A 23,426-nucleotide genomic window follows, 5' to 3' on the forward strand; every position below is an offset into this window, starting at 1 on the left:
AGCTAGTGATTTTTTATTTAAATGCTGTGATACCAGAGGGTCATAGAGTACAATCCTCTGCTATAAGAGGACTCATGACTGTCCATCAGTGTTTATTTATCTTCGTTACTATAACCTCACTGCTTGTTCCAGTACTTCATCTCTCTGACAGTTTGAAACATTCTTCTAATGTCTTGAATGTATCTCTTAAATAGTTGACACCCATTTCTTATTATGATCTTTGTCCTTTAGCTTGAGTGATTCCTCTATCTCCCTTCTGCTATTCTGCTGATCTATTTGTGGAAAGCAATAGTATCTCCCTTTTCCACCTGCACACTACAAGATTAACCAAACCCAGTTTTTTAATCTCCTGTTTGAAAATAGTCTCTCTGGCTCCTGAACACACTAATAGCTCCTCAAGGCTGAATCCATCTTTCCTGAGCTAAGGAGGTTTGAACACACTTTTCTAGGTAAGTAGTGACCAAAGCCCTGTCCACTGTCATGAATTCTTCCCTATCTCTATAAGACCTACTTTACCTTGTCCAAGAATGTCCTTTTTCCCCAGCTGTACAGCACTGTGACTTACAAACATCTGCTGACTAAGACACCATCGGTTTCCAGAGTATAAGTTTATAGCACAAAGTCCTGTTATTGATCCATAAGTACAATAACAAGTCTTTTAAACCAACAGTCCCGAGTCAGTTGGAAAAACTTCCCAGTCTTTTGAGGCCTACCAGTTCCTCCTTCGAGGATATTCTCATCCAAATGTATATAGTGGTAACTGAAAGAGAAGATTAGACCTAAAACCGGGCCCTGAGGAGGTCCACCACTGTCTCCCTCTGGCTTATTCCCTTTCCTAGAAACTTCATCATTATCTCTCTGCTAGCCAGTTTCTGGCTCCCTTTACAACTTCTATTAATCTCTCCCCTTTTTCAGTTTAGTAGTGATTTTCAATACAGTACTCAACAAGTGCTTGCTGAAGTTCAGGTAGATGAGATTTACTTAGTTCAGTTTGTCTAAAGAAAAAAAAAAAATCACCTGTCTTTTAGGACAATATCAGTTTAGGCTGTTGGCTCTCTTCCAGCTCAAAATGTGCTTTTTGATGCAGTTACTCACTTCATTATGCATGGAGCCACCCTCCTCATCCTTACTCTCAGCCTCTGACTTATCGAAGTGCCATGCAACTTCCACCTCTCAGTCACGCCGCTGGTTCCCTTCATCTCCCAGAGTTTGCCCTTTTATAGCTCATTTTATGATTTAGCTTCTATTTTTACTTCTACTAATCCAGAGTGACTTAGTTCACGTTCACTTAACTGCAGACACAGACTTAAAGGTAGCAGGTCATGCTATAACTTCTGTGCAGGCGGGGTATACAAGAAAGGTCTGGCATTGGAGATGTTCTGTGTGAAACAATTGCCTGTGCCGTCTGCTGGTGCATTTCACCCAACAAAAATATGACGAAAAAAAAAAACAAACAACAAAATCAACAAGCAAACAGAAAGACTTTTGCATCTTTTACATTCAGTTCTCATGTCTTTTCACTGTCTGAGAGAGGGAAGATGCTTTTAATCTGAGAAGCCTTTTAATACAGTCTCCCCGGTCCCCAAAATGAGATCTACTGCACCTTCCACTCTATGGGGCTGCACTTTGCATCCATCTAGAAACAAGCTTGTACAAGATCATTGTACATTGATCATTGGTCATTGGTCATTGGTCATTAATCATTGGTCATTGCAACAGAGACCGGCTCCAGGGCAGGTAAGACTGCACTGGGAGAAGGGATCTGTAGCTAAAAAGGCCGACGGAAAGCTCTTTTGGGGGCTTTTTTGATGCCGGGCAAAGCCTCCTCCTTGTGCTGGGGGCTGACAGCTGGTGGGCGGGCTGCTGACTAAGCCTGGGTGGAGCCAGCTCCTCCCGCAGTTCCTCACATCTCTGACGTACAAAGAACCCCAGGGAGGGCAGAGGTGGGCTAGCCTCTGCCCGCTGAGCAGTAGCCAGTGTCTGGGGGCTTGTCTTGGACGGTGCCTCACGTGGTTGGGTCCTGAGCCTCTGCTACTGTACAAGGTAAGTTCAATTCCTTTTAGTAGTCAGATGACTAGCACGTTTATTCCAACTGACCCTTCCACTGTCTTTTGCTTGCAGACATCCAACCATGGTTAGAACTAGGTGAAAGGCTATTGTGAAGAAAGCTGTGGGCACCCAGACAGAGTCCCCATGTAAACACATGGGTGTCCAGGCCTCTGGCTGCAGGGAGTGCAGGGGCCTGGCTCTTGCCATGGAGGGTAGTGGGGACAACACCTGTGTCAGATGTGAACAGGTGAACGATCTCCTCAGCCTGGTGGTTGAGCTGAAGGAGGAGTGGAGAGGTTGAGGACTATCAGGGAGCGTGAGAGGGAGATTGACTGGTGGGCCCACTCCCTGAGAGTAAGGGAACGTGTTGAGGCCTCACATACACAAGAGGACCCTCTCCTCACTTCTCACCTGGCAGTAGAAGGGGACCTCAAAGAAGAGGGGGATCTCAGAGAAGAGGGTGAATGGAAACAGGTCCCGGCTAGGCAAAGCAGGCAAATCCCCTCCCTGCCCCTCCCACCTCCCCAGTTACCCCTGCAGAACTGGTATGGAATCTTGCAGGAGGAACTGTCTGTTGGAGAGGAGGATGGTACATCTAGGCAGGAAGTGCCAGAAAGACCAAGTCGCCGTAGACCTGGCATCACAACTAGTTCCAAAAGGAAAAGCAGAAGGGTCATCGTTGTGGGTGACTCTCTATCGAAGGGGGCAGAGGGACAAATATGCCGTCCTGATCTGCTTCACAGGGAAGTCTGCTGCCTCCCTGGGGCACGGGTCAGGGATGTGTTGGACAAAGTTCCTACTCTAGTCAACCCTTCTGATTATTACCCCCTTTTAGTATTTCAGGTGGGCAGTGATGATGTGGGAAGGAGCCCAAAATCAATTAAAAGAGTTTTTAAAGCTTTGGGAAGGGTGCTTAAGTGATCAGAAACACAAGTAGTGTTCTCTATCCCATCAGTGGCTATCATGAGTGAGGAAATTAATAGGAAGAGACAGCAGGTCAGCTCGTGGCTTCGGGACTGGTGCTACCAAGAGGGCTTTGGGTTTTTAATCATAGGTTGCCTTATGAGACACCTGGCCTGCTGGTGGCAGGTGGGATGAGCCTGTCCCAGAGGGGGAAAAGAATTTTGGAACAGGAATTAGCAGGGCTCGTTGACAGGGCTTTAAACTAGATATGAGGGGGGAAGGGGGGATAACTGGGCCTGTTAGGACTAAACTCAAGGGAAACGCGCCAGGGCTTGAGGGGATTGTGGACTAGAATGGACTCTTTACCAATTCATTTCAGAGAAGTGATAGACACCTAGAAATTACAGAAACACCTGAGAGGGGCCTAGTAGGAAATGGGGCCCACACTCACAAAAAGATGTTGAAACCATTAGCTCATCTGAAGTGCATCTATACCAATGCACGCAGTATGAACAACAAACAGGGGGAGCTTGAAGCCGTGATGCACCGGGAAAACTATGACATAGTGGCTATCACGGAAACGTGGTGGGATGCCTCACATGACTTGAGTGCCACAATTGAAGGCTACAAACTCTTCAGGAGGGATAGTCAGCAAAGGAGAGGTGGTGGAGTGGCTGTGTATGTCAGAGAATGCTATGAGAGCTCAGAAATTAAGTATAGTGATAACAGGGTTGAGAGTGTTTGGATTAGGATAAGGGTAAATAAAGGTGATATCGCTGTGGGAGTCTGCTATAGACCTCCCAACCAAAGCAGTGAGGTGGACAAAGCCTTCTATAAGCAACTGGGAGAAATATCGCAGTCATTTGCCATTGTACTTGTGGGGGACTTTTACCTCCCCGATATCTGCTGAGAATACAACATGGCAGACAGGGAACAATCCAGGAGGTTCCTGCAATGTGTGGAGGATAACTTCCTCATGCAGCTGATAAGTGAGCTGACCAGGGAAAGTGCCCTCCTAGACGTGCTCCTTGTGAACAGGGAAGAACTTATGGGGGAAGTAAAGGTTGGAGGCCGTCTAGGGCACAGTGATCATGAGATGATTGAGTTCTTGATCCTTGGAGAAACAAGGAGAAGGGTTACTAAAACTGCCACCTTAGACTTCCAGAGGGCAAATTTTAATCTGTTCAGAAGACTGCTAAACAGAATCCCTTGGGAGGATGCCCTTATGGATTCAAGAGTCCAGGAAGGATGGACATACTTCAGGAAAGAAGTCTTAAAGGCACAGGAGCAGGCTGTTCCCATGTTCCCATGTGCCGAAAAACAAGGAGGCCAGCCTGGCTAAATAAGGATCTCTTGCTGGATCTCAAAAAAAAAAAAAAAAAAAAAAAGAGTCTACAACCTTTGGAAGAGGGGTAAAGTCTCTCATGAAGACTATAAAGATGTAGCGAAGCTATGCAGGGAGAAAATAAGGAGAGCCAAAGCGCAGCTAGAGGTCAACCTGGCTGCAGCTGTTAAGGATAATAAAAAATGTTTCTATAAATTCATTAATAACAAAAAGAGGATTAGGGAAAATCTCCCTCCTTTATTGGATGCAGAGGGAAACATAGGATGAGGAAAGGCTGAGGTGCTCAATGCCTACTTTGCGTCAGTCTTTAGCAGTGGAACCAGCTGTTCCCTGGACACCCAGCCTCAAGAGCTAGGAGACAGGGAGGGGAAGCAGAATGAGAGCATCACGATTAAAGAGGAAGAGATCAGTGACCTGCTATGCTGCTTGCATGCACACAAGTCTATGGGACCGGATGGGCTGCACCCAAGAGTGCTGAAAGAGTTGGCAGACGTGCTCGCCAAACCGCTTTCCATCATTTGCAGGAAATCATGGCTAACTGGGGAGGTCACAATGGACTGGAGGGTGGCAAATGTAACTCCCATCTATAAGACAGGCAAAAAGGACGATCCAGGTAACTATAGACCCGTCAGTCTAACCTCGATACCAGGGAAGGTCACGGAGCAGGTCATCTTGAGTGCCATCAAAACCCACATAATGGGTAACCAGGGGGTCAGGCCTAGTCAGCATGGGCTTATGGAAGGCAGGTCCTTCCAGACAAACCTTATCTCCTTCTATGACAAGATAACCAGAATATTGGACGAGGTAAAGGCTGTTGATATTGTATACCTGGACTTCCAAAAAGCATTCGATACTGTCCACCATACAATTCTCATGGAAAAACTGGCTTCGCACGGCCTGGATGAGCATACGATCTGCTGGATCAAGCACTGGCTGACTGGAAGGTCCCAAAGAGTGGTGCTCAATGGATTTAAATCCAGCTGGAGGCCAGTCACAAGTGGTGTGCCTCAGGGCTCAGTGTTGAGATCATTTTTGTTTAACGCCTTTATTGATGATCTCGATAAGGACATAGGGTGTATCATCAGCAAGTTCGCAGATGACACCAAGTTAAGCAGGAGTGTTGATTCCCAGGAGGCTAGGGAAGCTCTACAGAGAGACTTAGATTGGATCATTGGGCCAACATCAACGGTATGAGTTTCAACAAGGGCAAGTGCCAGGTTCTGCACTTGGGCCACAATAACCCCATGCAGCGCTACAGGCTTGGGGAGGTGTGGCTGGAAAGCTGCCTGGCAGAAAGAGACCCGGGGGTTCTAATTGACAAGCGGCTGAATATGAGCCGGCAGTGTGCCCAGGTGGCCAAGAAAGCCAATGGCATCCTGGCTTGTATTAGAAATAGCATGGCCAGCAGAAGTAGGGAGGTGATTGTGCCCCTGTACTCAGTACTGGTGAGGCCACACCTCGAGTATTGTGTCCAGTTTTGGGCACCTCAATAAAAGAGAGATATCGAGGTGCTGGAGTGAGTGCAGAGGAGGGCAACGAAGCTGGTGAAGGGCCTAGCAAACAAATCGTATGAAGAGCGGTTGAAGGAGCTGGGACTGTTTAGTTTGAGGAGGAGGAGGCTGAGGGGAGACCTCATCACTCTCTACAACTATTTGAAAGGACACTGTAGAGAGGTTGGTGCTGGTCTCTTCTCACAGGTAATTAATGACAGAACAAGAGGGAATGGCTTCAAGCTCCAACACGGTAGATTTAGACTGAACATTAGGAAAGAATTTTTCACATAAAGAGTGGTCGGGCATTGGAATAGACTGCCCAGGGAGGTGGTTGAGTCACCATCCCTGGATGTGTTTAAGAGATGTTTAGATGTGGTGTTGGGGGATATGGTGTAGGGGAGAACTTTGTGGAGTAGGGTAGATGGTTGGACTTGATGATCCCAAGGGTCTCTTCCAACCTAGACAATTCTATGATTCTAAGATGTAACTATGAAGTTCTTTGTTAGGATCCTTCTGGGCAAGGATAAATTTTTGTTGTCATTAAGCACAGGATATGGGTGTTAACTTCAAATCCTTGAGCATATGAGGACCTGGGTAGCAGAGGAACAGCCTCCCCCCTGTGCTGTCACAGGTGAATCTGCAGAAATTCCAGGGCTGAACCTCTCTAACAAGCATGAGGGAGCAGGAGGCAGCTCTGTGGAAAGGGACCAGGGAGTCCTGGTGGACAACGGGATGACCATGAGCCAGCAATGTGCCCTGGCGGCCAAGAGGGCCAATGGCATCCTGGGGTGCATCAAGAAGAGTGTGGCCAGCAGGTCGAGGGAGGTCATCCTCCCCCTCTACTCTGCCCTGGTGAGGCCACATCTGGAGTACTGCGTCCAGTTCTGGGCTCCCCAGTTCAAGAAGGACAGGGATCTGCTGGAGAGGGTCCAGCAAAGGGCTACGAAGATGATTAGGGGATTAGAACATCTTTCATATGAGGAAAGGTTGAGGAACTTGGGTCTCTTTAGTCGAGAGAAATGAAGACTGAGGGGGGATCTTATTAATGCTTTCAAATACTTAAAGGGAGGATGCCAGAGGGATGGGAACAGTCTTTTTTCAGTGGTGCCCACTGATAGGACGAGTGGTAATGGGCACAAGCTTGAACATAGGAAGTTCCATCTTAACATGAGGAGGAACTTCTTCACTTTGAGGGTGACCCTGCTCTGGCACGGGGGTTGGACTAGATGATCTCCAGAGGTCCCTACCAACCCTGACTATTCTGTGATTCTGTGATTCTGTGAGGCAGGCTGCTCCTCAAAACTCAAGTGCAGTCCTCTTTGGGGCAGAACAGAAAGGCCTTTCAGCAACAGCAAACAGTACAGCACATCCTTTTGGAAGAGGAAACACAGCGCACTAAAACAACAGAAATTTTCCAGTTATTTTAGCTGGGAGAAGGCAATAATTTTCTGTTGGAAATGGACCCAGCAGCCCAGAGTCTTCAGAAAATGCTACAGAGAATGTAAGGAGTACAGAAGAAGTGGAACAGCATTTTGGTCCTATACTTATCCATCTCCAGCAGCACAACAACCCTTAGCAGACTCAGAATATCCAATCAATTTTTTCCAGAGAAGGGGCATACATTTTCCTAATCATCAGGAACAGGAAGAGAAAGTAATTGTTGTTGTCTCACCATACAGGAGCAATCAGGAGCCTTCTACAAATCCTCCTCTATTGGTGGAGAGGGGCCAGAGATATCTCTTAGATACTAGAACAAACCTCTGCATGACACGGTGAACGTTTACGCTTTACAGTGAACAGAGGCTCCCTAGGTCAAATAAATGACATCCCTATCACTCTAACTAGTGGAACAGATATGGTGCAATAAATTAAATTCTGTTTAGATATTAGGGGAAAAAAAAATAAAAATCAGTACTATAGAGTCCAAACTGGAACAGTCACCCAAAGGACCTGTGGAATGTCCATCTTTGGAGATACTCAAAACTCAACTGTATGAGGCCCTGAACAGTCTGTTCTAACTTGATAGTGGACCTAACTTTGACCAGATAATTTCCATAGGACCCTTCCAACCTGAAATAGTCTACAGTTATAAAATAGCAAAGTCATCTTTTAAGTTAAAATGCTGAATATTGACTTACTTTCTGGGAGCAAAGTGGAATTTGAAGATAAAAGGAAAAATAAGTCAAAGACTTTACAGAAGAGCATAAGTATATATATACACATATATAAATATGCATGCATATATACATCTACACCTCGCTCTACTCAAAACTTTTGGACCAGAACTGACGTGGGATTCTTGTCCTTTACACTGCTCAACAGAAGATATCTTTTTGAAGTCGGATAAAAGCATAGGGTCTATTAATTATCACTTGAATTAAAATTCAGATTAACATGAACTAGACATAGGCAGCCATTTGCAACACCATTCTTCCGGACAGGACCACGCAGAAGATGATCATCTGAGGAGGGACACAATCCTCCTACAGATTTTGAGCAGCAGCTTCCACTGCAAATAGGTTCATTCAGAATCAGTATGGCTATTTGCTGAAAAGCTGTACTGTTTGTGCAGTCCAGGGACAGCAGGACTGTCAGAATAGGTTAGTGCAAGACCTAGCAATAAACAGCAGTTGAAAATGGGTGTTTTGGGTTTATGAGTTTGGGTCTAATGACCAGAAAAGATGTTACCACCCAGCATTATCACAAGCTTAGATGTAATCAGACTGCAGCCAAAATAAGCTGCCTACAGACAGCACAGTTGGAACTGATATTTTGTGCAGGCAGTAAAAATCCCCCAATGGAAAAAACTCTGAGCGAGTAGAAGAGCTGTCAAACCTTGACCATTTCTACTCATAATCAAGTTGCAGAAGAGCCTCCAGCCTCCCACATTGCAGTGACTTATGTTCTTGGGTCAGTCACAGATATTCCCAGTACATCCTTGATGGGCAGTTTTTCTCTGCCAACAGCTCAAACAGTCTTGGGGGGGCTAGAAAAGAGGTGCAGCCCACGCATATATCTGACAGATTAAGTCCTTCAGCTGGCTGGAAAGATATATCAGAACTCACCAAAAAGCAGAGATATCACCAGGCTCACTTTCCTCTTGATTTTTCACCAGTGTTTCAGAAAAGATGTTTCTTCTTGTCTTCTTGGGACTTTTTACCTTTTCTTTTGTTGTTCGTGTTTTTTTTTAATGTTGTGGTGTTTGTTTTTTTTTTTTTCTTATATACACATATATAAGCATTTCTTCAGTGGTAATTACCATTGTGCTTGGACATCCCACAACAATCACAGATCAAATAAATGGACTTTAAAACTCACCAAATGTGGAGTGGTAAAAACAAGTTATCTCCAAGACTTACTGCATTCCTCTGTCTACTACACTAAGCTCTATCGGCTTTTTAATTTGCTGCCATATCAAAAGAAAGGTCATGATTAATTTGCTGTCAACTGTCAACCGATAACTCTTTTCCAGCCCTGCAGTTTCTAATGTAATTCTCTACTACTGAATACGTGTTGGATTAAGAAAATGACAACCAGGAAAGGTGTAATGAATCAGAACATCACACTAGAAACGTACAGTCATATTATTTCAGTTCCCAAATGTCCAACAGAAAAGTGTGTCTCTTTACCTGGTATCTCATCAGTACCCCCATTGGTGTGTTTGAATCGATCTCCTTCCACATGGACATTTGGACACAGGACATCTGAAAAGCAAAAGAACCAGTACAAAATTATCACAGGTAAACACATCATTTTGGAAGCTATAGAACTATCAAAGGCTGATCTCCTGGGTTTTGTCCAACACTTGCACGTGGTCCCACAGCAATAATTCTGTTCCCTGTCTCTGCACGCCCTAAATACCCTCCCTCTATCCTGTCCCCTAACAACATGCTGGGCAGGACACCCAATACACTATGTCTGGTTTCATGCCACATTTTGATGACTGCCCAGCCAAGAAGCTAAACAGATATACAGGACCAGAGCCTCTCCCTCAGCTAGGACATCGCTCTGGGCTTTTCTCTTTCACTAGTCTGTAAATCTAAATGAAAGTCACAAAAGCTTAAGAAAATTGAAAATATGGTTCCATTCCCAGATTTGTTGGACAGAAACCTCTGACGGCCCAGCTGGCATTGGGGTGTTGCCCAGACTTTTCAGAATGGACAGTTCCTACTCAGAAAAACCTCAAACCTTAAGTGCTAAGACAGGAAAGGGAATCCAGAGCATCGAAGGATGAAGTGACTTTAGTCACACCAAGGTCCCATCACAGGCCAGTGTCAGAGACAAAAAGAGAACCCCACTCTCCTATCTCTTACTGTATTACTTGTGATTCCCCTGTTAATACTCCTCCAGGAGCATGACTATTTATGTGTCTGCTCTTTGAGTTTTTTCAAGCAGAAAGCAATGTTAACTATGAGTAAAACTTTGAAGAACATTCACCCCTACACACAGGTTTCAAAAAAGTCATGAAAATACCCAGCCTTTGTCAGCCATTTCTTATGCTCCCAATTAGTGTCAACACAATCACAGGTAAATGCTTTTCTGCAGAGAACTCTGTACCTATCTACATCTTTCCTGCCGCATCTTTGAAGTAACATTTATTTATGCTTTGTTTTCGCAGATCGATAGGTAATTGCACACTTGTAAACAACGGGGACAGGCAGCTCAAGGAATCTGTTTAATGAGAATATAAAACTGAACCCCTGACTTTTCACTGCTTGCACAGCCCCACATTTATGTCCTTTCTCTGATTTAAAGAACAGCCAGGTGAGGACAGCCAAGTCCCATTCCTTCATTTGCCCAGTTGTACACATGATAATACACACATACTCTGCAGCTGCAGTACTCATCTTGCTGCATATGGTTTTTCCCATCACATCCACCTGGTGCTTAGTATTTTATTCTTTCAGTAGCCCTCATTGTTGTGCTTGTAAAGGAGTAGCAAGGGCCAAATGTTCTCTTAGGGATGGGGAGCCGGGAGCTGAAGGTGACCCAAGCCCAGGCAAAGTTCTCACCACTGAGGCACAATCTCACAGGGCTCTGAAGCCTTTCTACAACGTGCCTACCTTGAATTGCATGGGGAGCTGCATCCAAAATCATGAGATAAAAATTACTTTTCAGTAATATAGGGCTAGCAGGCCATATATCTCCTCCTCCTTCCTGACTCTCAGTAACAAAACCCAATATTCCACAGTTTGGTTAAGCCCAGCAATGAAATCATATTTTTCTTGTTTTATTGTGCTAATGAATTTACGTTCCAGATTATCAGCTGCAGATGAGGCACTCACAGCTCAGTAGAAGGAAAGGGGGCTGTAAAAGCCACTGCCAGAAGCCCAAACAGCCAACGCAGCAATCAAAAGCAGTCAAACACTTTCAGCCACCCCTTTGCCACAGCAGTAGGGGACGCAAATGTGGTTGCTCATGCAAGCGTGTATCACCCAGGGCATTTCAGATTTTCTTTGGACCATCTTTAGGGATGCTGCTTCTGTAGACACAATTCAGAGTAGTCTTTTTCCCCCACCACACCAGGAACCAATACTGATTGATGCACAGGGCCACTTCGTGTATGTTTTAGCCAGGGGTCTCTTGTGCTCCCTGATGCCTATTGGTTTCAACGCCAGGATACTTCACTCAAACCTGTTTATGTCTTAACATCAGACAGGTGAAACCATGTGGTAGGTTCCCCTCCTTCGGAGGTCTGCACAACTTCCCAAGACAATAGGGAATCTCTCCCCGGCTAGGAGAACTTTAAAAGTTGAAAAACTTTCAAACCACGAAGACTTGCAAGAGCGAAAGTTAGGCCACCTCTATTCCCATTCAAAACTAAGCTGTATTGACAAAAGATTTGCTTAGAAGTTTCAGAAGCCCTGTGCAGATGTTTTACTGATCCTTTACATTTTGGCTTTGCTAACAACGAATGCTCTGTTGTTTCCAGGCACTGAGTCAGTGCAGTAAACAGCACTTCTGAGCACCAGTCTCAGAACTGGAAGATGTATGGCTATGCAGTAAAATAAGGAACATAAGAAACCCAAATGAACAAAATTTCCCCAAATAAAGAGTAAGCAAATGGAAGGCATGAATAAAATCACAAAAATGTCGTTCAGCTCTGGTGCCCAGGGCTCCTGAGAGATAAACAGGGAAGAATAAAACATCTCAGACACGGCAGGGTACTTCTTCATGCAACAGGGAGGTAATGTCTGAATTACAGATATATAAATTATCACTCCAATCTTTAATGACGTCACATACCATCCACCAGGTCCAATTAGAACGAACCATGACTTCCTAGCAGGGAAGTATAAGCTAGCAAAATCTTCCTGCATTTAGCTCCTATTTTGGAACCAGCACTATACAGCAAACTCATGGGCTTGGTGTTGGTGCAGAACTGTCTTGCCACAAAAAATAGAAATGCCAATGTTAATAATATTATTGTCTTCTATCAGGTCTGTCCCTTAAATCTCTTATTACCTCTCAAAGAACCGTGGCCTCCCTTTGGCCTTCATTTTACAAATGTCCTGTGCTCCTTTTGGCTTCTCCCTTCCTGCCTGCATCTGAAGCACAAGCACAAACATTCCACAAGGGAAAGAAAAAGATTGCAATGCTCACTTTCCAGCTACAGAATAATTCACAGAGTCACAAAAGAGATTGGTGCTTTACCATCTAAGTTAGCAGCATGGCTACTTGTGTCCAAAGTAGCAGCGTGTCAGACTGACAGCGCACCAATCAGTCCCAACCAGTGATCAGGTCTCGTTGCTACACCCAGGGGTGCATTGATAGGAAAGGCAAGATGAAAACTCTTCCTCTCCTTTGGAGCCTTTTGGTGAGATCCCTGATACGGATGAACAGTTTAACATCAGACTGTTTATGCCTATTCTTTCTGCTACTTTCAGGCCAAACTTTGAGCAAACACTCAGATTTGGCTTGGCAGATTTGCAGCTATGAGCATCCACCGCAAATAGCAGAAAGACCAATGAAATCTGCACCATGGCTGCATGTCTACCAATTTTTAAACATTTACAGATTTGCAAAAGAGAAGGTACCACTGACTGACATGAGCTTTCAGCCACTGGTCCTTGTTGCATCCTCTCTGGCCATGTCGCTGAAATCTATGAGCTCTCAGTTGCTTTTAAATACATATTGTTTAAAACTACTTCTTTGTCCTCAACTTTATGTAGTATTCTGTCAGTCTTTTGCTTTATCCACAAATTTTATCAGAAAATATTTTATGTTTATGTCCATGCGATTCATGGAAATTTTTAATATCAGCAGAACTGCTATATATCCCTTTTACAGTTGCACTAGAAATTATGACTTTCCACTGACACCTGCTACATGATATCAGTCAGCTCTTAATCTATTGTAGAGTGTTACTTTTTAATGCAAATGCCATTCAACAGGCAATAACAATGCCTAAGAACAAACGTATTATATCTAGGTAGTTACTATATCAACCAAACTGTGACTCTCTACAGAAATAAATTAGTTTTGTTAGAGATGACCTCTCTCTCATAAAATTAATCCTTAAATAGGAATACATAATAATTCACATTCTGTAATACTTCATTCACTGGCTTCGACGTCAATTTTTTTTTTTTTTTGTGAATGAGATCAGGCAAACTGGTCTATAGCTATACAGATGAATCATTTTTCACTTTTTAATAGTGATACATTATCATCATTTCAAAGTCCCATAATTAGTGTTGTACTAGGAAGCTATATGTTTTCCTAGGTATCTTTCTTCTCTTTTACTATTGTTATGCTCTGGTAGTCCAAACTTAACAAAGACAACTGTATGTTTTTTTAGGATGGGTGGTGAATTTCTCCGAGAGTGACTTCCTTCTTACAACCAGAAGGTCCATCCAAGGCTGTCACCTGAAACCTCATTTCCTTCCTCTAGAGACAGGTGCCTCAGCAGATGACTTGCTCAATGTAGGAGAACCGTTTCATTCTTGTATCCTCCTTTTTCATTCCCTTTTCACAGGTCTCCTAATTTTTCAGCAGATCCCACATCAGTGAACAAACAGACAAACCAGTTCAGCCTCACGCAAGCCTTGGTGTTGCCTCAAGGGCAACAGTTTTCTACCTGCCCAGCTTCTGGGTGGACCTTTACAGATAATCACAGGCACACAGAACTGACAGGAGACGAGTGTTTCACATCCAGTACTCTGCTTTTCAGTTCTTATCCCTGTCCTGCCTCACTCCAACCTACAGGGTCCTTTGGAACAGAGGGGCATTTAATAAGATGTCTGCTGCAGGAGCTGCTTAAGTACAAATGAGTAATAACAGAAAATATTGGGAAATAATATTGTAGTCGTAATGACCATTGAATCTCCAAGAGAGAACACTGTCTATCTTTCAAAGAGGCATTAAATGGTTTCCAAGCAGCAGGGACATTTGCTTATGGAAAATGTATCCCGAATGCTTTCAAAAGATGCTCATACTCTGCACATATGTGACATATATGTCACATATAGTGACTGTGCACCTGGTAGAGTATTATTGGTTTTGATGAAAGCAGACAGTTACGACTGGCATTTGCAAAGCTTAGCTTTTGCATAGAAAGACAACTTTCTCTAGATTTCTTCTACAGTCAAAAAAGAAAAAGCCTCTGGTCATTTAGAGAAGTGGTGATTTAAAGAAGAAACATAGACAGAAACACTTACACCAAAGGCCTTTTTATTCTCCAGTAAGAACACACTTTCAGGAGATGCCCTTAGTCACAGTCAGATTCTGATCTTTGCAATGCATGATTTCAGAGGGAACACACCAAGAACTGATGCAATACATTAGGTACTGAGAAACCCTTATCTAATCTGACCTATTTTAGCACCCTCTACAGCTGTCTTGCACACCAGTTTTAGGATAGGATGCACACCCTTTGGAGATGTCTCTCTCTGCACTGAATATTGACAGAGCTTGAGTACCTCTTTTGCAATAGATATTCTGCTTTAAAGCACACAAAGTTAGGTGACACAATTAACATCATAAAAATGCTGAAGAATCTGAAGGAAATAGGGCTTTCTGTCCTGCTTCGTGTGACTCTGGAATCCTGCTCTGCATCCTGCTTGTCACTGAATAGGTTGACTTGGTACGTCTGAGCTTCTTGGTTCAAGGCAGCACAATGTAGTTTTCTGAAAGTGATCTAACTGCAGATAACACCCTTTTCTTTAAGCAAATCATACCAAGATCTGTTTGATGATAATCAGTGATTTAAGCCTCACTTTTACATATCATCCTTTAGACTACTCCTTATGAAAAAATCCTGAAGCTGTCAAACACTTTAAAATCAAAAGAGACAGTACGTCTTACAAAATATATGCACTGTAAGAGACATGTCAGCAGAGTATGTCAGCTCAGGAACTTTAACTAGCATTAAATTAGCATTAATAACATATTGATGTGAAACTGTAATAACAGGGCTGTGAGTTTAGAAAAGAACAATGTGAATGATCTGATAGTTCGAGTCTCTTTGCCTCCAAACCATTTTGAAGGAAAGTCAAGAAAATAGGATAGAAAAAAGGGAAAAGTAAAAAAGGAAGAGAAAAGGGCAGGGAGAAAGAGAGAGAGAGAGAAAGAAAGAAAGAGAAAGAAAAAATGAGAAGGAAGGAAGGAAGGAAGGAAGGAAGGAAGGAAGGAAGGAAGGAAGGAAGGAAGGAAGGAAGGAAGGAAGGAAGGAAGGAAAGAAAAAGGAACGCAGGAAGGAAGAAAGAAAGAAAAAGGAAGAGGAGAGGAGAGGAGAGGAGAGGAGAGGAGAGGAGAGGAGAGGAGAGGAGAGGAGAGGAGAGGAGAGGAGAGGAGAGGAGAGGAGAGGAGAGGAGAGGAGAGGAGAGGAAAAAGGAGGAAAAAAGAGGAAAAAAAAAGAGGAAAAAAGAGGAAAAAAGAGGAAAAAAGAGGAAAAAGGAAAAGATCAGTTTTACACAGCAAGATTTACTTAGGGTCTATAAACACACAAATGGAGAAATGATTTTTCACTGTAGTGGGCTATTAAATCTGCCAAACCCTCCCTTGAAACTGAAGTGAGACAGATTGAAACCATAAGGCACTTTTTCCTTTCTGACATTTCCTTTTTCCACCTCTGGACTAGCTTATATGAGGAGGACGTGAGGCTCTCCCACCGCTGAGAACCCCAGACCCAGCCTAAGCATGCATCTGCCTTGGAGCCAGACCCAAGGGGCAGGTGGGGGAATGGCACAGCCCGCAGTGCTGTGGAAGCTCATGCTGATAGACTGTGATGTTCCCCCCTTGATGAATCGTGATGTTCCCCCCTCCCCCCACAAGTTTATGAATCTCCATTTCTGTTTGTACCATAGAAAGAGCATAATTACTGGAAGAACTGCCTTCTCCATGAGTCCAGTCTGAGTAGGCATTTCCTAAAACACCTTTTGAAGGCAACTCCCTCATTTGGAAAGTTTGGTTAAAGTCACAGCATCATGTCTGTTATAGTGATCCCTGGCCAGGACTGGTGTGATCCTGCTGCCCCTTAGGGCTTTCTATTCTGAAACCTTCCCTGCAAAGTGCTAAACACAAACCCCAGTTGCCAGCGCTCCATCCTTTTGTCCCTAGGATTCTGCTGGAACAGTTTCTTCATTTTCATTTTTATTCTTTCAAGAATAAGTAAGCCCTCAGCTGCCAAGGGCTCCTCCAGGGACCTGTGTATAATGAATGCTGAACACATGTAGCTGTCAAGTTACACAAGAATAAAGTAGAGAGGTGAGAATAGAAACACAAGAAGGTTAAAGCAAACATTGTTTATTACCATGTTTCTTTTTTTTTTTTCCAAATTGAGAATTTTAGGTTTCCAGAATCTCAGCAGCACCCAGTGCTCTGCCAGAGGTTCAGCTACTCTCTGCATCTCCATCATTATTCATTTCCTGCAACAGAAAGTCTGCACTCTCTCTTAAAATTGTGATATTCCCAACCTAAATATTTGAGTTGTCTCATTCCCTGACAGAAATCTTTAGACCACCATAAATTCTATCCACAGATAAGGAACAGTCTGGCAAATGCAAGCCTCATTAAAAGCTGTCTCCCAAAACTTTAGACCAAACTACAAAATATTGCAAGGAATAACTATCCTTTAGCCACTGTCCAAAAATGAACTCTGGGTCTTCTGTGCTTTTCAGAGGTAAACAACAATAACCTTGCAAGAAAGAGATTTGGAGAATTGGGGCGGGGGGAGCAGGCACCTGCACAGAGCAAGCTTAATTTTTTCTGTAGTTGATATTGCCAATTTTTTCTACATTGAAACAAAATTTCCCATTGAAGCCTACACTTAAAGGGGAAGGGACCGGTGAGAAAATATTTTCTTTAAGTTAAGAAGATTTCATGAAAGTAGTTTCTCAGAGAGCTTTCCCAGACCCCATTAGCTCTTCTCTTCAATTACTTAGACGGTTCACAGTTCCTCCAGCACACTGAACTCCCTGCAGTCAGTTGATGATGAAAGTAACTCCTATATAGAGACCTACCTTTATTTGTTCTTCTTTTTTTTTTTTCTTTTATAAAACATTCTATATGGACCATTATGAAGCCTCAACATTTAAGGGGATTTTTCTCCCACTCTTTTAAAAAATATTTATTCCTTTAAAAGAATACCTCCACGCTCTGCCCATATTCACTAAATACTTTTTGCAAAGGTTCATTGTCAGATATTCTTTCCCAGCAAATGAACTGATCATTAAAGTGCCACCCACCCTTGGAAACAAATTCATAAGGGAAAAAACTGGCATATTTTTCAACTACAGTGGTGTCACTGACAGTGTAATGATACTGCAATTGCTTCTATACTAACACTGTAATTTGTAGCAAGGTGTAGGTAAAACAGAGCATCACAGCAATTATGTGATTCCATCTTTGCAGTTTAATGCCTTATGCAATTCTCACTTCCTTCCTGAAATCACACTGTATCTTCCCACTGTAAAGTTTAAAGTCTATCAGTGCCAGGAAAATCACCCATTTACGGCCACTGCAGCCAACGTGGATTCTGCTTTTTCCTTTCAAATAATACTTACATTGATTCTGGATAAGGTTTCCATATTTGCACACCAAGGCACTCTGTCACCACAGTGATGTGCCTCATAAATGTTCGTGATGAAATGGAAAGGGAATAACAAACCTTTCTCACAACACAGCTTATAGACTGATCAAACGGAGTGGCGGCCCACCCTACTCCTCATAATATCCCAAGGCTGTCACATTTTCCCACTAAAACATTAGTCAAAGAAGCACTGACATCCAGCTGAATTGCTCTCTAGACTCCCCTGGCCGCTGAGTAGGTCCCAGGTGATGCAGTGGGAGAGTAGGTATCTGCATTTGCAGGGATCCCTCCCCCTGTACCAGCACAGCAGCCAGAAAATGTGTTTTTTTGAGTAACCACACATTCAGTGCCTAGCACTGTCCAGTAGATGTTATATTCCACACAGAGGGCAAGCAAAATTACTACTAGGTACTATACCCCAGAGAGCATTCATGCAACATATATTTAAGGTCCCAGGCAAAAAGATGCTCTTCTTTGGCTCCTTCTACAGGAACGGAGAAGCACAGCTCCTTCAGAGGCCAATTCAGAGCAGAAACCCAATTTAGGTGCCTTGATTTAGCCCTGAGAAATCTACTCTCTTCCTATTGGTTACAGGGGGAACCTGAGGACACATGGTTCCCAAGTTAGACATCTATCAAAGGCACCACAGTTACGTCCATCCAGTTAAAACAAGCACGGTTGGGTGCATTCCTGGGCACTGAGGCCAAGGCATGTTCAAGCCCACGTCTATGCTAGCAAACGGTCTTAGCCTCCAAAACAAGGTGGCTGCTGACCATAAACACTCCCTGGCACGTCGTAAGTACCCATCTGGGCCCTTGAAATGTTCCGGCAGAGTGTTAGCTTGCCTAGGCCAAAACAGGCCAGACACCGGTGCAGATGAGTGCTTTACATTGCCCAGGAATGCTTCTGGCCACATTTACGGTTACTAGTTTAGATACGGCCCGTAAATATCATCCTTTGCTAAAAGCTATGTAATAAAGATCAGAAGGACCCTCTTGGGCAAAAATGTTAAATTCATTTTATGGTCACAGGTCACCAATTTTAAACGCACTCAGTTCAAACAAGAAAGTGGGAAAGGGGCTGAGCACACAGCCAAGAAATGTTGTATTCTATTTAAGTAGGGACAGGGGAAATGCAGGGAGTTCTGGCATTTGCAAAACACTTGAAGCCCTTTTGAAGGTGAAAAAAGAAAAAAATTGTTAAATTCTTTTCCTACACTTTGCTTCCTGTTCTGCCTCACTTACACTGGAACTGTTCACATAAATGTGAAAAATATTGTTTTCCCCACAATGTGGCAGGCTGTGCTATGCATTTATGCCACCTTCTGACCCTGGATCCAAGCTTCTTTCATTTCTCCTTTTGTCACAGTCCACTGCCTCTTTTATTTGTCATTTCTGTCTGTTCCATGCTCTGGAACTTGATTCCAAAAGGGACCATCCTACTACAGGTACTGATACATGAAGTGACAACCATACAACCCCACCAACACAGGGAACATTGAACAGCCCAACAGCCCTATCTCGAAGTTGATCCCATACTCTAACCCTTAACCCACCTTCAGATGTCCTTTAAAATTTCCTAGAGAAGCCGCTGAATCTCAGTGAGGACTCATCTTTCCAAAAGACACCTACGCTGTCGGGTTCACTGACCAACCCACAAGAATGCAAGAAGCTCGTTGGACAGCTGACAGCAGACATATATTGTCAAGAGGACTGATGTAATTAGCACCATTTAAGTGACCAGCATACAGAATTAATTTGCACATGCTCCCACGGGGAATAAATGGCACTATGGGAACTATGAATATAGCATCAGGCCTCGGCACTTCCAAGCTAATTTGCTTGTGTCTGCCCCTAAACAAATACACAGACTGTGTGCCAAGGAGCTTGTCGGCAAACAGCACAAGGTTTTCAGGAAAGCAATTAGCAGCTGCAGCGCTTTCCACCCAGGCTGTGAGCTGATTGTTACTCTGGGGCACCAGTCCACCCCTTTCTCTCTGGTTCTCCCATCTCGGGAAAGAGGTGAAGCTTCACCATGCAAAGTGTGCTTGATTGCAACGAACTACAGGGTTTCTCTTGAGTGGCCAACCATTGCCCTAGCAGATAAATTGCCTTGAAAACATCTTCATGCTGATGACCTATAAAATATTCAGGATGACAGTATGCAGTTGAGTTGGAGCACATCCTCCAGGAGCCAACAGCCACAGCAACAAGCCCTTTCCCAGTGGCTGCTCTATGAGCACAGCTGGACAATGTCGCTCCTGACCCAGCTACTGGGCTCCTTGGGACAATTTTGGCTCATTCACTACCTGCACTTCATAGGCTGGAGAGAGCAGGGTCCTGCAAGGCTGAGAAAGTTTCCTGCTTGCCCCTGTGTCCCAGATGAAGAACAAGGATTGAAGGTACTACTCACCTGGTTGTGGGGAGACAAAGCTACACCACCTACGAAAGTGAGGATCCCAAAAGTGCAGAGAGAAGAGATCAGCACACAGTGACTCTCTAGGGATGTAGATGAGGGTGAATAGTCTGTGGATGGCAACAGAAAGCACTGCAGGAATACTGTCTAATCTGCTGACCATCTCAGGGTTGCAGAACTGCCGAGCTTCCAAAAATTCCAGTGTTCTCCCTCCACTTCTCACTCATGAATTTTTATAAAACAAAGATTTTCTCTTCCTGGGTTTTGTGCTATTGGATATAGGTCAATTCTGATATCCATCAATGTAATGAACAAATGAGACTTCCACCGTCTGTGAGAGCAGAGCTGAAACATCTGTGCTTTGTAGTCCTCTAAAAACTTACAAAGATCAATACTACACGTGCAAGTGTTGATTGTAGAAATAGGAAGAGAAGCATCTCCACTAACAGAAGTGGATCACTCTTATCTTTTTTCCTGTGCTATTAGACAAGTAATACTGAAGCAAAATTTTGCCAGCAGCAAATTTCAAAACAGGGACATGGTAGCAAGAGTAGCAAAAAAATGCTAAAACTCCTATAGCAATGGCTGGTTTTAGCATGGACTCAAATTTTGTAAAACACTATTGACACAAGAGAGAAGGTGTTTTTGTTTCATTTGGTTTTTAAAGTAGCAATTCTGTGTTAGTCCTGTAATTGAAGCAACTGAGATGATTGAAAATAAACTCAGTGCGAAGCCTCGGTAGGTTGGCTCTCACTGAATAGGAACATTACAATATTTCTGCTATAAAACCCCATCAATCTTGCTTGCACTCAGCATTCATGAAAGGTACACTCCCCAAACGAGCCCAGCGGAGCGGTACAGCTACAGATCTGCTGAAGCCATCAGTTCCCACTGCTGGCTGGAGGTACAAGCCAGCCTGTCCATTATCCTCCCATGTGCCACAACACAGAGACAAGAGCATAAAGTCTCCTAATCCGAGCACTGTCAAAATGGTGAGATGCCAAGTTAGGGTTTATAATTGATTTTAGAAAAAGTAAATCCGAAGAAGACTGAAAATGCTATTTTATTTGTTAAATTGCTATAAAAACAATGACTTGCCCAGAATAATAAAAAGAAATCCAGTCATGGCATTTTGTTACTTCACGGTAGTTCCAAAAGTTGAATTAATTAGAAGCAACTTGGTTCAAAGCTGATGCCTTTTCAGCTGATCAATAAATATACACTGGTTGTTCTCAAATAACTTTCAAGAGAGAAATATAGCTCAAGGACATGTTTAAGAGGGACTCTGACTGGCATTACTCTTCTGATGTAATTATACAACTGCAAATTGAACAGTATCCTCTTACACATGGGTATTTTTGGGGGCTACTGTAACGGTGGCTTTGGGACTCTAACCAGCAGCAGTATAATTATATCACAAGAGCAAAGCAAAGAAATTTCTGTATAAATACAAGACTTGACTCTGGTTGAGTGTTTAGTTTTGTTTTGTAGAAAATTGTAACACAACCTTTGCAAAATAGGGGTGTTTTTAAGATAAATAAGTGATTTTAATTTCCTCTTAGAAGAAGCCCGGATAAATTAATGTCCTGGCAAAGGGCCTGGATGCACCTCAGCAAACTCAGCAGTTTGCCTGGTTGCAGTCCACATCCTTCCACTACCTGAATTTGACCTTTCATGGGCAAGATGCTGAACTGGTCACACAGAGGCAGAAGGTAGCCATGGGCATGTGCAAGGCCCCATCCCCAACTAGAGAAACCAATGTGACACTTCTTTGGTGGTAGAGCTCTTCAGAAGAGATCCTTTAAGAGCAAACCATCCCTCTGATAATCTTCATGGGGATAAACCTTGGGGACACCAACGGAAACAGTGTAGGGATGAAGTGGTTGATCATGTGAACAAGGGCTTGTCCCAGACCGGGTACCACCACAAGCTGTCGGCTTTCAGAGCTCAGTAAACTCTCCGGTTCTTCCTTCCAGTATGCTACGGAGTCCATCTTGAAAAAGACATTATTAAAAATGACTGGACGACAGCAGACTCAAGCCCAGTGGCTGCTTCCTTACATGCTAAGGGTTTAAAAGGTCATTGACATCGACATTTGGCATCTTTACAGATTTAAAGACCTTTAAGGGACTATCTGGGTTTTACAGCTCTCAAACACACTTTAAAAAAAAACAGACTGAAAGCATTGGGTTCACTTCTGAACTTATATTTTGAAAGATAACTTCAATCCAACATTGATTTTATCCAAACAGCTTCATCCACCTGCCAGTTCCCATACATGCCACCAGGCCTATACTTTCTAAGGAGGTTTGCGTGAGATCTTGGCACTTCACTCCCATGGGTAATTGCACCAGTCTCTCCTCTGAAGCATAAAAGCAGCCGAAAGAAAAGCGATGAAGTGGGAAGTGCTTTTGAGGGCATCTGCCCCCTCCTCTCTCTGCTACACAAAGGATGTTAGAACCAGAGCCTGGAAAGCAAACGTTTGGGGGCTATAAATCAAAGCGAGCACAACCTGAGCTCTGTTCCTCGAGCCAGGTGCACATAGTTCAAATGCATTCTTCCTCTTCCTTTAACCCCCTACAGAGTTGCCTCGCTCAAAAATGTCAATCACTCATTTTTAAGGAAAAAAAAAAGAGATCTGGAATGATGCTTCGGACAAGACAACTCTGCACGAAGGGGAGAGGGAGAGAATCGACTCAGAGTACAAAAAGGAAACGATTCAAGAGGCAGAAAGCACATAAGTATCAATCAGCAGCTACAGCCCTGCCGCTTGTGGATACTGAGGCCTTCATTCCTCACTAAGAGCCTCTCTGTGCCACAAAAGCTCTACTTTATCAAGCCCTGTGCCATACTACAGGACTGCCACACTGTGCAATACACCTGTGCTTTCTTATTCATGTATTTGCAATCAAATTGTGCTATTCTTCTGCTAGCTTGCCAGCAACACAACCCAAGCCTCCACATAGGCATACCAGGATGAGTCAATGCTGTAAACGTTTCAGCTCCAAAGCCATGAAAGGTACACCATAGTGTGAGAGAGCAGGTGCCTACTGAGGACCTGCAAGCTGGGAGTGACTGTACCTATCCCCACAGTTCCTCTCTAGGGAGCCGAGCATGCTGACTGTCGGAAAGAGAACGTGGTTTGCATTGATTTTTAAAAAATATATCGCATTCTTGATGTTTTGAACTG

The 23,426-nt window shown here is 43.6% G+C and overlaps 1 protein-coding gene across 1 annotated transcript in view; it reads right to left on the minus strand.

The window, feature by feature from the left end:
* Nucleotides 1-23,426, minus strand: part of COL22A1 (collagen type XXII alpha 1 chain) — a gene marked incomplete at both ends in the record, with an annotated part of 229,891 nt that overhangs the window by 175,216 nt on the left and 31,249 nt on the right. Inside the window, one exon of the mRNA XM_082499258.1 lies at nucleotides 9,420-9,494. Within this exon, the coding sequence (XP_082355384.1) occupies nucleotides 9,420-9,494 (75 nt within the window). The remainder of the gene's footprint in view (nucleotides 1-9,419; nucleotides 9,495-23,426) is intronic.

Source organism: Vanellus vanellus (assembly GCF_965231255.1).
Source record: "Vanellus vanellus genome assembly, chromosome: 2".
In the NCBI taxonomy this organism is placed as follows: Eukaryota; Metazoa; Chordata; class Aves; order Charadriiformes; family Charadriidae; genus Vanellus; species Vanellus vanellus.